The sequence below is a fragment of the Crocuta crocuta genome, unplaced genomic scaffold (genome assembly GCF_008692635.1).
Source record: "Crocuta crocuta isolate KB4526 unplaced genomic scaffold, BGI_CrCroc_1.0 scaffold48, whole genome shotgun sequence".
In the NCBI taxonomy this organism is placed as follows: domain Eukaryota; kingdom Metazoa; phylum Chordata; class Mammalia; order Carnivora; family Hyaenidae; genus Crocuta; species Crocuta crocuta.
Genome location: NW_027533089.1, coordinates 11,129,280 through 11,143,712, shown reverse-complemented (window position 1 = coordinate 11,143,712; position 14,433 = coordinate 11,129,280). Strand labels below are relative to the sequence as shown.

The following is a 14,433-nucleotide window of genomic DNA, read 5'->3' as shown; positions in this document are numbered from 1 at the left end:
CCATTATTTAAAGTCTCAAGACTTTCTATGATTGTACCTTTCATACAATTTGTACCTTCTTATCTTAGAAGCCTCTCACTTCTTTGTCCACCAGAAGCTTATCAACTTTCAAGGCCAACTTAAATGGCACCTTATAATTATAGTGAAGATTTATCCTTATCACCCCATCTGAAGTGATTTCTCTCTGTTTTGAGCACCTCCAGCATTTTCCTTGTGTCTCTGGCTCACAGCATGCTACCTTATATTTAATGTATTTACACAAAAAACACAGTGGTCAAGTACAGGGCACCCTAAACTAACGTAAGAAAACATGAATTTTGGGGTGTCTGGCAGGCTCAGTCAGTAGAGCATGCGACTTACAATCTCAGAGTCGTGAGTTCAAGCTTCATGTAGGGTGTGGCCTACTTTTAAATACATACATACATACATAGAAAACATGAGTCGTAATATAGGCTCTTATCTGTAAAAAACATTAAAAATAATACCTATTTTGTTCATGTAACAGAGATGAAAAGATAAAGTGAAATTAAGTATCTGAAAGCATTTTATTTTTTTTAAACGTTTATTTATTTATTGGGGGGGGGGTGCAGAGAGAGACACACACACAGAATCTGAAGCAGGCTGCAGGCTCTGAGCTGTCAGCATAGAGCCTAATGTGGGACTAGAACTCACGAATCATAAGATCATGACCCAAGCTGAAGTTGGCCGCTTAACTGACTAAGCTACCCAGGCGCCCCTGAAAGCATTTTTAAGTGATAAACTAATATATTAGAGTATGTATTGTCTTTACTATTATTACTTAAAGACTATAAAAGTAACTATAAAATTAAAATTGTTCAAAGTGCTATAAAGGAGAGAGGCACAATGCTAATATAAGGACAGGAGGTATCATTCTGGTCAGGAATGTCTTAGAAGGCTTCCTTAAGAAACAACACTGGGTTGAGGACTAAAAAAAGAATGGGAGTTAAGAAGGCAGAGGTAGGGGAAACAGTACTTCAGGCAGAGGGGATGGCATATGCAAAAGCCCTAGGACAAGGGAAAGCAGGGCATATCAGAGAAATTGAAAGGTCAGTGTGGCTGATGCTCAGTATGTAAGAGAGAGCACACAAAATGAGATTAGTGGGGAAAGGTCAGACTATATTTGTAGGAGAAAGGCTCCACCATGTTACCCTGGCAATTCCAGGTCTCCACATAGGCCATGTAGGAAAGACTCAACCATTTTCAGAATGCCTTCCGATCCTCTTTGGGATATTTCAAGTTAAGAAGTATTGTGAAGAGGCGTTAAAAGCCATTTCTCATCTGCCTTAGGTTGCAAGAGGCTCCCTATCTTATGTGAGACTACTATGAAGCAGTTTCCCATCTGCCTCTGGTTCCACTGAGGTGCTGGACTTTCCACCTTGCTTCTTGCAAGGTGCAGGTGCAGCCTATGGTTGATGTCTCAAAAACAAAGCAAACCACCATTTCTGGCATCTGGTCCCTCCAGCTCAATGTTATCCTGTGGGATTAGGAATGCAAGCTGCTAAGAACATGCTGATTTTGTTTTGCTGTCTATGTAAGTAATAACACTGCCTAGATGCATTTAGGTCTCTTATGTCCTTACCAGCCAATTCTATGGAGGTAGGGCAAGATTACCTAGCAGCTGCCACCCCACTGCTGCTTAGGAACTGACTGACCACGTCACAGTGTGGAACCCTGAAGGGATGTTAATGATTTGGATCTTTTATTCTAAGACCTATGGGGAGCCACTACAAAGCTTCAACCAAGGAAGGGACATAGTTGAATCTGCATTTTGAAAAAAAGCTACNAAAGCAAAGAAGAAGAAAAGAAAAAAAAAAAAAAAAAAAAAAAAAAAAGCAACTCAGTCTAGAGTTATGGTAATAGTAGAGTTAGAGAATGGACTGATTTGAGAGCTATACAGAAAGTAAAACTATTTTTAATAAAGAATCAAGTGAAGTGCTTTTCTTTCTTGAGCAGCACATTGTTTTCCCTGAAGTTTTACTGCCTTTCTTTTAGTCTAGCAATAAGTACCTTAAATTTTTTAAAAGTGTATTTGGTATTTTTAAGACAAAGACAAATATATGGAAACACCACCTATTTATTCCTCCCTCATAGATACCTCCTTCCTTGAGCCTTACACCTTCCTCCTAATGCAATCTAGGGCTGTCCTATAGCTGTCATCCTGGAACTTCCTTTCATTAAGCTTCTTCACTGAATCCACTGTTCTTGGATTCTTTGACTTCATTTTTAAATTTATTTTGAGAGAGAGAGAGAGACAGAGAGAGAATGAACAAGCAGGTAAGGGGCAGAGAGAAGGAGAGACAGAATCCCAAGCAGGCTCAGCACCATCCATCACTGCAGAGCCTGATGTAGGGCTTGAATCCATGAAACATGAGATCATGACCTGAGCCGAGATCAAGAGTCAGATGCTTAACTGACTGAGCTGCCCAGGCTCCCCTCTTTGACTTTTTCTTTCTTGGTTAACTGCTTTGTTATGCTGTGCTCATCCTCAAGAAACTGCTTCAGAAAAGATGTTTATGAGGTAAACTTTCTAAGTCCTTGAATGTATTGATTACTTTACTTTCACACTTACTCGTTTGGCTGGGTATAGAAAACAGGGTTGAAAATCATTTCCCCCTGGATTTTTAAGAAATCTTCTACCATCCAGTGCTACTGATAAAGATTAATAAAATTTCAATTTTTGTTCCCTGGAAGTATTTATGATTTATACATGATGTTCTAAAAAGTTGCAATTATTCCTCCTTTGTACATATTCTTTCACTTATCCTAATACTGAATAAGCCTTTTTGATCTGCAGATTTGTATCTCCAAGAGCAGAAAATTTTCATAAATTATTTCTTCTGATTTATTTGTTCCCTTTTTCTGGAACACTTATTAGTCAGCTATCAGACTCCCAGAATTCCCTTTATCTCTTATACTTTCTGTCTCCTTTTTGCTTTCATTTAGATTGTACTGACTTTATCTTCTGGTTCTCCAGCTTTCTTTTTTTTTTCCAATCATAGTTATTACTGCTCTGTGCTCACTGTTGTTTTCTAATTGTTCTCCCTCCCTCCATGGCATCCTATTCTGCTTCATGGTTGCAACTTAATCTTTAATTTCTCTGGTGTTACTAATTTGCTCATATGATGTTTTATTACATTCCTGAATTATCCTGTTCCTCTTTTATCCATTTTTTGGTTTATTTATTTTGGGTTTTTTTTCATATGTTCCAGATTTTCCTCAAATGTCTCATCTTTGGTTATCTGCCTATAAGGCAGTCCTATTATATCTCCATTTCACAGATAAGAAAATAAGTTCATACATAGATTAAGTAACATGTTCAAGACTATACAGATAATAAATAGCAAATCTGAGATTCTAACTAATGTAGTCTAATTCCAGAGCCTGATCTCTCAACCAATCTGTGTCCCTAGTTATATTAGCTACCTTAGTTCTCCCCCAAATAATGCGTTTAATTTATATAGGAAAGAAATAGAAGGCACTGGGGATGGGAAGAGTAGGAGGAAATGCCTTGTAGCTTGTTGTTTTGCAATAAGGGATAAGGAATTGCTTTCTCCCTTAATCCAAGGACTCCTAATAAATGCATTTCTAAATGTCTCCACAAGATGGTGCACAATGACTACACACATTTACTCCCAGTGGTTAAAAACTACCATCTGGGAATCGAATTTTAGAGATTCTGAAGAATTCCAAAAAATTCAAGACAGAGTGGCCTTGAATAAGAACTGTATACAAATTTCTTTATAGAATATTAGCATATGGATGTTAATTACCTAAGGGACAAAAACTTATTTATTTCTATTAGAAATGGTACTTAGAAAATATAAGGCCTCTCCCGTCCCCACCCCACCTCTCATATCCTGAGAATTGTCTGAATTTGTCTTGTCAGCAAATATAAACTTAAGCTTACAGAGATTGGTAATTGGAAAAATTAGATTCTTAAAGAAAACTGACCTAAGTTGTACTCAGGTATAACTTAAAGAGATCCCTAACTCCATCACTATAATAATCTGAAATACATACATTTTCAAAGACTTGTCACATATGAATTTACATATTTTAAACCCTTAATTCTAAGTATTCAAAGTAATATAAATTTAAATAAAATAAATTTATTAATGTCAACTAGATCAGTATTTAAGGAAAATATTTAAAATGACTTTAAGAGGGTCAATAATGGCTGGTGGGGCAAGGGTTAGCTGCTTTTAAAAAATCTTAAAAAACTGATAATAGTGGCACATAATCCCTGATACACTTAGCCTTACATCCTACTTATAAATTTAAGGGATTTTTTACATTTATTTATTTTTGAGAGACAGAGTGAGACAGAGCATGAGTAGGGGAGGGGCAGAGAGAGAAGGAGACATAGAATCTAAAGGAGGCTCCAGGCTCTGAGCAAGTGGTTAGCACAGAGCCTGACGAACCCACTAACTGTGAGATGACCTGAGCTGAACTAAGATGCTCAACCGACTGAGTCACCCAGGCACCCCTCCTAATCATAAATTTAAATTAACTGGTCTGTGTATAAGCTACTGAAGTTAATATTTCTAAAAGAATATTACTTTGACTTTTATAGTTCCTGATTTATGCTAATCAGATTTGTGCACTTTATGACTTCACTTTTTAAATGAGAGAGCATCTCCTCTTAACTTTTTGTCAAATCTTATACTATCATTTGTTATTTATTTATCGAGAAAAGGTTAACACTAATGAACTGGAGTCCTTGGTTTTGCAATTTAATGTATTTATACACCAAGTGGTATAAAGAACAACTAACTGCATTTTGACTAGCATTTAAATCTGCATGCTTCCATAGTGCTCAGGCATTTGTTTTATCCTGGCATTTCTCAAATACATTAAATTTTCAACTCAGAATGGCACAGCAAATGCAAATGAATTTAAAATCAAATTCTTCAAACATTAAACAAAGCCCATACTTCTTACTATGAATCTATTTAAAGGATAAGAAGTTTAAATGCTTACACCTCATACATTAAGAATTGACCTGGGGTGCCAGGTGGCTTAGTTGCTTAAGCCTTGTCCAACTCTGGATTGTGGTCAGGTCAAGATCTCATGGTTGTGAGATCGAGTCCTGAGTCGGGCTCTGCTCTGCACTGGGCCTGGAGCCTGCTTGGGATTCTCTTTTTCTCTTTCTCTCCCTTTACCCCTCCCCCACTCACACACAAGTGCATACCTGCACACGCAAGCACTCTCTTTCAAAATAAACATTAAAAAAAATTGACCTGAAAATATTTGAAAATTTTTTACGACCACAAAGTATAGTTTTCACATTGCTATATCTTAAAAATAACAAAATTATTTTTCCTTCAATTTAACAAGAAAGTTATCTATCGGACTGTAACTATATATATGAGTAACTACTGCTAAAAGAATGTTTTCAAAGAGTTACAGGAAGCATGAAAATAATTTTTAATTATACTATGTAAATTATGGTGCATACTTTTGTTTTTCTATAAGTGAAACCTTGGATTGTGAGTAACTTGTTCTATGAGTGTTCCACAAGACAAGCAAAAATTTCTAACAAATTTTAACTTGATAAATGAGCGATGCTTTGCAATGTAAGCAGTACGTGACGCTGTATGTCACATGATTACAACTGAGCCAATGGTTCTCCTTCTCTCTCTCTCTCCATCTCTTTCTACAGGATTATGGGTGATCATCTCCCATGCTCAGATGCTCAGTCTCAGGCAGCACTGTTTGGCAGGAATCAGTGATTTTTCAGAACTTTGGAAGGTGCCCACACTGGCCCTAGTATATTTTTTGTCACTTCAAAAAAAACCCATGGACGGTTCTTTGCTTTTCCATACAAGAGTAAGCTTACGAATGCTTTGCTCCATTCTGGGTCAAGCTGCCTGCAGATAGAGACCCTTTCCTCTGCTGCCAGTCACATTAAATACAGTATATGACAAGAGTATACTATAGTCAACATCTGTGCAAGCATACACAATGGCCCCTATGCAGAAAAAGGGTGAAAAGAAAGGCAGTGAGAAGAAGAAAATGATTATGGCTGAAGAAGGAAATCGAGAAGTACACATGAGGTATGCAAGTGGCCAAAATTGCAAGATTTTATAAGATGTCTACATGTGCATCTCATCTGCAAAGAGGGAGGAGAAAAAGGCAGAGAATCTGTCACTAAAATGATATTAAAGAGCGGTGTAAAATGTGGGAAACTGCAAAATTTTATAGAAAATCACTCCCTGAATAAGGTTATAGCACTGCAAACAATGAAATCTGTTTAACGATAACACATTGTGACATTTCCTCCTCAAAAAAAGGCAAAAGCAACTCATCAGATAGATTCCTTATTAAAGTTGTAGGAAAAGAAAAAGATTCCATTGAGCCAATAGATAGCATTAACTGAGATCATGACCTGAGCCAAAGTCGGATGTTTAACTGACTGAGCCACCCAGGCGCCCCTCTATGTTTTCAATTCTTTTGGATATAAACCCAGAAAAGGAATTGTTGGGTCACAAAGTAAATCTCTATTTAACTTCTGGAGGAACTGGCAAACTGTCTTGCAAAGCAGCTGCACAATTTTACATTCCCACTGGCAGTGTTATGAGGGTTTCAACATCTCCACATCCTCATCAACACATTATTGTCCACATTTTTTTAAATTGTCTACCCTTTTGATTAAAGTAGGTGGGAAGAAATATCACACTGTGGTTGTTATTTGCATTTTCTATATTGACCAATGATGTTGAGCAACTTTTCATGTGTGTATTGGCCATCTGTAGCTCTTCCTTGCAAAAATACCTATTCACATCCTTTAACCAGTTTCAATTGGGTTATTTGCTTTTTTACTGTTGAGTCATAAGACTCCTTTATATATACTAGATACTAGTCCTTTATCAGATATAATTTGCAAATATTTTCTCTCATTCTTTAGGTTGTCTTTCCACTTTTTTGATAGTATTATTTGAAGCAAAAGTTTGTAACCTTGATGAAGTCCAATTCATCTTTTTTAGCTGCTTGAGCTTCATGTATCATATTTAAGAAACCACTGCGAGTTTCAGTTTTAGCTCTTTCAAGTCTTTCACTCATTTTGAGTTAATTTTTGTATATATGGTATGAAGTATTTATGGTATGAAGTAATACCGCAAATGGTATAATTATAGTATAATTAATGTGACTATCCAGTTGCCCAGCTGTTTGTTGAAAGCCTATTCTTTCACCCTTGAATTGCTTTGACATCTCTATCCAAAATCAATTTGCCACAAATGTATGGTTTATTTCTGTATTCTCAACTATATTCCATTGATGTATGTCTATTCTTATGCCAGTACATTGTCTTGATTATGATGGCTTTGTAATAAGTTTTGGAATCAGAAATTATGTGGGCTCTGTGCTGACAGTGTGGAGCCTGCTTGAGATTCTCTCTCTCCCTCTCTCTCTGCCCACCACCCCCTGCCCGGTTTTGGTCTCTCACTTTCTCTCTCCAAATAAATAAATAAACTTTGAAACCAGGAATTCTGAGTCCTCTTTATTCTTTTTTTTTTTTCCAAGACTGACTAATTTGGACCCTTACATTCCCATATGAGTTTTAAAACCATCTTACGAATTTCTGCCAAAAGCACAGCTGGGATTTTGATAGAGATGGCACTTTAGGTCTTCTGTAATGTCTCTCAATGGTGTTTTGTAGTTTCTATTCACATCTTGCATTAATTTTATTAAATGTATTCTTAAATAGGTTATTCTTTTTAATGCTATCGCTCACTTTTTTTTATAATGACTCTGTATCCAGTGTATTTCTAAACTTACATATTAATTCTAACAGTGTGTCTATATTCTTTTCTAGGTATATTTTCACGTTGCTTATTTATTCCTTTCCAATCCTTATCATTTTTATTTATTATATAACTGTACTGAATAGAACTTCTAGCATATTAAATAGAAATAGTAATAAAGAACACTCTTGTATCCTTCTCCATTTAAATAGGAAAAATTTTAAACTATTTCATTACTGTATATGACATTTGTTATATATATTTTTTCAATAAAAAATAAGCATTGAATTTTTGTCAAACTTTTCTGATCTCTATCAAGAGGATCACATGATTAGTTGGGATTTTTTTTGTTTTGTTCTGTTTTGTTTTTGCCAGTTAATGTAGTGAAATACACTGCTCTATCTTTGAGTGCTAAGGAACTCTTGCATACATGGAATAAGCCATACTTAATTGTGCTGTATAATGCTTTTAAAATATATGGTTGGATTCAACTTGTTAATATATTGTTAAGAACGTTTGGATCTATATCCATGAGAAAGACTGGTGAATAATCCCCCCTCCCCCTTTTAAATGTCCTTGTCAGGTTTAGAAATAAAGATCATGTTGGCCCTGCTTAAAAAAGTTAAAACATTAGAAAATATTCTTTCTTTTCTATTCTTTGAAAAAGTTTGGGTAAGTTTGATATTATTTTTTCCTATATGTTTGGGGAAATTTACCAGTGAAATCACCTGACCCTTAGGATTTCTTTACCGAAAGACTTTCAATTGCTTCAATTTCATTACTAGTACCAGACTACTCAAATTTTCTATTTTTTGTGAGGTGTAAGTTTTGCTTCATTTGGATTTGTTCATTTTTACCCAAACTATGTGAGATTTATTAGTATAAATTTATTCATAATATCTTTAACTTTTTGATGTCTGTGATGGTATCCCCTTTTTCATTCCTAATATTTCTAATTTGTATTTCTTTCTTTATCAGTCTTGATAAAGGATTCCTCAATTTATTCTTTTCAAAGAATAGAAAAGGGGAGGGAGGAAGAGAGTGCGGAGACATAGAATCTGAAACAGGCTCCAGGCTCTGAGCTGTCAGCACAGAGTCCAATGCAGGGCTCAAACCCACGAACTGTGAGATCATGACCTAAGCCAATGTCAGAAACATAACAGACTAACCCACCCAGGTGCCCCTCACTTCTGCTTTTATCTTTATTATTTTCTTCCTTCTATATTCCTTACATTGAATATTCTGTACTCTTGAGGCAAGAGCATCTTTGCATTTTAATTCTACATATATTTAAAACTTTGCAAGTCATTTCAATTATTGTTTTGCAAGAGTCAATTTATATCTAGCTATTTATTTACCCTTTCTACCGTTTTTCATTCCCTCCAGCATTTCTGTGCTTTCATCTGAGGTCATTTTCCTGTAAGGAAATCCGTTTAGTATCTCTATTAGTGCAGACCAATATATTTAATAATAGTGATGGAATGCTTCATTTTTCCCCCTTAGAATGTGTCTTATTTCACTTTCATTTTTAAAGATATTTTCCAATGGACATAGAAATCTATGTTAGCAGCATTTTGAAGTTGTTGGTCCATTATCTTCTGTTTCTATCATCATAGTAAATAAATCAGCTGTCAGATTCACTGTTGCTCTTTTGAAGGTAATGTGTAATTTTTCCACATTACCTTTTAAGAATCTTAAGATTTTAAGGATTTTAAAGACTTTAAGATTTTCAGTAGTATTGCACTAATGTGCCCAGTTGTGGTTTTCTGTGTATCTATCTCTAGGGGTTTGCTAAAATTCCAAATCTATGGCTTGGTATCTTTCATTATTTTAGAATGTTCTCAGCCATTGTCTCTGAATATTGCATTCATCCCATTCTTTTTCTTCTCTGCTTCAGAAATTTTAATTGTACATATTTTTAGAACTTTTGAGTATTATGCTCTTTTGTTCTTTCCATACTCATCTCTGGTGCTTTAATTTGAATATTTCTATTGATACGTCTAAACAGTTCACAAATCCTGAGTCTAGCTACATCTAATCCACTGTTAAACCTACCCAATGAGCTTTTCACTTCAGATCTTGTATTTTTCAATTCAAGAAAATGCACTTTAATCTGTATGGGTTACAATTTTCTTGCGAAATTTCCCAGCTTTTCATACATTGCATTTATTTTTTCCTTTATTTCCTTGAAAATATTAATAATAGTTATTTTATAATCTTTAAATGCTACCTCTATTATTTGAATCATCTACAGAGCTGCTTCATTTTCTTTATATTGTAATTATCAGTCTGATCTTGCCTCTTTGAAGGTCTCATTATTCTTTACTGTCTGGCAGACACTATGTCCGCAGATACCAGATTATATTATATTCCACCAGAGAAGGATTCCTTTTTCCTCTGCCAGGAAAGCATGGTGAGTAGCTGATCATATAAACCCCTTCTGAGTGCATGGCATACTCAGGCTATTAATTAAGAGCCTATAAGTCCTTGACTCCTCAGCCCTGTAATGCTTCTCCCTTTTCAAATTTTAATTCCATTAGTCTGCTTTCACAGATGTCCTAAAAATTATAATTTTTATAACTTCTGTAGGTTTTATAGTTATTGCTGTGTATATACTGGCCTGTGACAAACTACTGCAACCTACCCAGAAATGGGAGCTTTTCTGTGTTCTGTAAAGAGGAGGGGGATGAGTTCATGGATTCACAGAATCTATATGTGCTCTTCCTGCCTTCTTTCACTGCAGTTACTACTTTACAAAAAAAATTTTTTTAGGTTTACTTATTTTGAGAGAGAAAGCATGAGTGAGGGAGAAGCAGAGAGACAGATCCCAAGCAGGCTCTGCACTGTCAACACAAAGCCCAATGTGGAGCTTAAACTCCACATGATCTAAGCCAAAGTCAGATACTTAACTGAGCCACCCAGGCACCCCTCAGGGCAGTTACTATTTATCATAACTACCAATACTGCTCAGAAAGCATAACTGTTTAGGTTATTTTGGTAGCAGCCACTGCTCTCACATTGCCAGTACCTATTAATTGCTCCCCTTACTGTGACAAAGCAGTGAACTGGATGTCTCAAGTATTAACAACATTCAGTTTTTGCTTTATAGATTTAACTATAGAACCATGTAAATGTTTTACATTATTATAAAACAAAATTAATTCCTAAAAACTATCCTAATAACATAAAATAAAATATAAGATAAGATAAAATAAGGAGACCTGGGTGGCTCAGTTGGTTGAGCATCTGACTTCAGCTCAGGTCATGATCTCACAGTTCCCAGGTTTGAGCCCTACATCGGGCTCACTGCTGTCAGCACAAAGTCCGCTTTGGATCCTCTGTCCTCCTCTCTCTGCCCCTACCCTGCTTGAGGTCTCTCTCTTTCTTTCTCAAAAAAATTAACATTAAAAAAATTTTTAATAAAACAAAATTAAAACAAAATGTTAGTGGCACAGTTACATACAGATCTATTCCAAGTAATTTAAAACACAGTAATTTGATTATACATGCCTAGTGAGTTATATTCTAAGAACAAAAATGACTCCACAAAAATCTTAGGCATTTGTAACAATCATATTAAGAATGATAGTCTGGTTTGTTATTCTGAGACTATTTGTTGTGTGTATAATGTGGAATAAAGAAAATGAGTGACATTCTATCATTCTCAGCATAGCAAGAAGGAGATACTAATAACTGCATTTAAGGATTAACCCTATACCCCTGAATTTAATTTGGATATTTAAGTATGAATTACTTATGTATTTTATCTCTAAAAACAAACAAAAATCACATATTTCCTAATTCTGTGCATGAAAAAAAGCCAAGAGATAATGATCATATAATAGCAATGAGCTCCTCTAGCACACAGATTGTGATTTTAGAAACCTATTTATCATTAAAAGAAACCAAAGGTCCTTGGAAAAAAGGCTTATTACAGGTCTGGGGCTAGAAATATACACAAAAAGACTGGAATAAAACAGCATCACACACATTAAGGAAGCTGTCAAAAGTACTAGGACATACCAAAAGGATTCAGTAGTCAATCTGGTATATCTAGATAGTATCAAAATGATAAAGCTACATTTATGAGATAATTAGATATCTGATTATTAATTCAATATTCAATGACATTAGTTACTATTAGCTTTTTATGTGTAAGAGTAATATATTTATGTTTTGTTCTTAAATCCTTACCATTTACAAGTACATACTAAAACATTTACAGAGAATGATAGGATATCTGATAATTTCTTCAAACTATAGAAGGGGAAAACTGAAGAGAGGTATAGATGAAACAATATATGCCATGAGTTGACCATTGTTTAAGGTGGGTGATGAGCAATAAAGTTTCATTATACAGGTCTGTTTACTTTTGTGTATAGTTAAAATGTCGCATAATAAAAAAATTTTTAAGTTCACTGTCATCTGGTTTACCTCGTCAAACCTATAGTTCTATACATCACTTGCTCTCCCCCAACAATGGCCATAAGAATACAGTGGGTATAAAAAGGGGGCACTGTACATCAAAAACCTAGTCAAATAATTTATGCTAATTTATGCTAAATATCACTCCAATACGACAGATCTTAATTATAAGAAAGCATTGCTGCTATATATTTTAAATGCAATTATTAAGAAACTTAAACATCTAATTCCAGAGTATCCACATCTGAATGGAGCAGTACTATAACACTGATACTCCTCCCTAGACATAACTTTGCTTTAATGCAAAACAAGAATAAATATAGCTATTTACCTTTACTGGATCCTGGTATAGTAGATCTATTCAAATGTTTAGAATGGGAAATCTCTGTTTCTGATTTTTTTTGCATAATTATTTGATTTCCAAACCTCTTAGGTCCTAAGTAAAAGACTGTAAATTTCTGATGAAGATCAAGTCCAACTGGAAAAAGGAAAAAAGTATACCAGTGCTAATTTAAGTCATATAAATCTAGCCATGAGGCTATTTATTTGTTGGTTTTTGTTGGCTGGTTTGTTTTAAGCTTTTATTTTAATTCTAGTTAACACACAATATAATATTAGTTTCAGGTGCAGAATTTAGTGATTCATCACTTATGTATGACACATAGTGCTCATCACAAGTGCCCTCCTTAATAACCATCACCCATTTCTATACCTTTTGAAATGAAAGAACTAACTAGTCCAGGAAGTAAAAATGTTTAAAAAATGCATTAAAAATATAATGAAATTTATACATCTATCATCATAAAAATAAAAATCAAAGTTCTTACAAGTTCAAATTTTATCTTGGAAATTAAAATACTTATAAATGAACAAATAAAATTTTAATTTTGTTATCCTAGTCGATGCTATCTTTTATATATATAAATAAATGAAACTTCCTTTAAAATTATTCATAGTATTTAAATGGATTATTTTCACACAGTATCATTTAAATTGTTTTTGTTTCAGCATGAAAGAAATAATTTTTAAATGCTATCACATACTTTACATTCAGGTGTTCATTACTTCAATGAACTTACCATATTCAGAACTAATTAGATTTATGCTAAGATCTTCAGATTTTAAAGCTCTCCTCACATCAATCTTTTTAGTCCAATTTCCAGCTTTTAGCAAAACAGAATCCCTGAAAAAGAGTAACATATCATTTAAATAGTGATTCAAATACTATATGAAATAATATATTCATCTTCAAGGGCCAACTGACCCTTAGGTAAGTTCTATCTCCTAGTAAACTGAAGTCAATACTGGAAACCACTTGCTGCAAATTCTGAGGAGGGGAAAAATGGAGTGTCAATGGAGGTATCAAAACCATAGTTTTCTTAACTACATGTTGACTAGACAGCTGATTCCAAACTGCATTGCCTCATTTCAGGCTGACCTGAATATACAGTTGCTGTTAACCACCCATGAGCCTGCCTCTAAATCACTACCACTTTTCAATGACTATGCATAAGTTACACAAATTTGTGAGAACTTGAAGAGTATCTTTAAAATTAATATAAAATAGTTTGTATCCAGTAACATCACAAACCAGCAACCAATATTGTGACTGAATTTACTTTAACCTTATATACTCAAGACCCTCTTCAGATTTGTCACAGAGAACAAAGATTTGTACAATGACATATTCTCTGTAAATGTGTCATGGGAAGTTGCAGGAGAGTGGTTAACAGTGAAAGGGACGTCCTATGAGGCACTGTCATCCTATAGGAACCTTGCATAGAACATTTCAGGATGGTATTCTCCAGTGCTCTTGCAACAATGAGGAGTTTCCCCTTTCAGAGTCACTGCCATTCCTGAACTTACAAGTAAATCAATGTGATTAGGAACACAGCCTCTGGATTCAAAATGCTAAAGTTCAAATCTAGACTTTGCTATAAACTATCTATATGATCTTGGACTAATTAATTAAACTCTCTTGGTCTCAATTTCCTTCTCTATTAAATGGAGATAATGATAGCACCTATCTATACAAAGATTAAACAATTCCATATGTGGACCTACTAATTGCTCAAAAAATACTAGCTATCGCTATAACAACAGATATCCTGAGGGTTTGCTTATGACATCCTGGGAGAAAATATGAGTATTAGAAAAAAAGGCTGATGTAAAAATTATAGAATGGCATGCTAGGGAATTAAGTATAAGGGAAGGTACCTCCTTTATATATTTGATCTGGTTG

The 14,433-nt window shown here is 34.6% G+C and overlaps 1 protein-coding gene across 1 annotated transcript in view; it reads right to left on the bottom strand.

The window, feature by feature from the left end:
* The window catches only part of HFM1 (helicase for meiosis 1), an 85,299-nt gene that overhangs the window by 19,782 nt on the left and 51,084 nt on the right, over nt 1–14,433 (bottom strand). Inside the window, exons 28-29 of the mRNA XM_077746102.1 lie at nt 13,271–13,374; nt 12,523–12,669 (exon numbers count right to left, since the gene is read on the bottom strand). Coding sequence (XP_077602228.1) covers nt 12,523–12,669; nt 13,271–13,374 — 251 coding nt within the window. The remainder of the gene's footprint in view (nt 1–12,522; nt 12,670–13,270; nt 13,375–14,433) is intronic.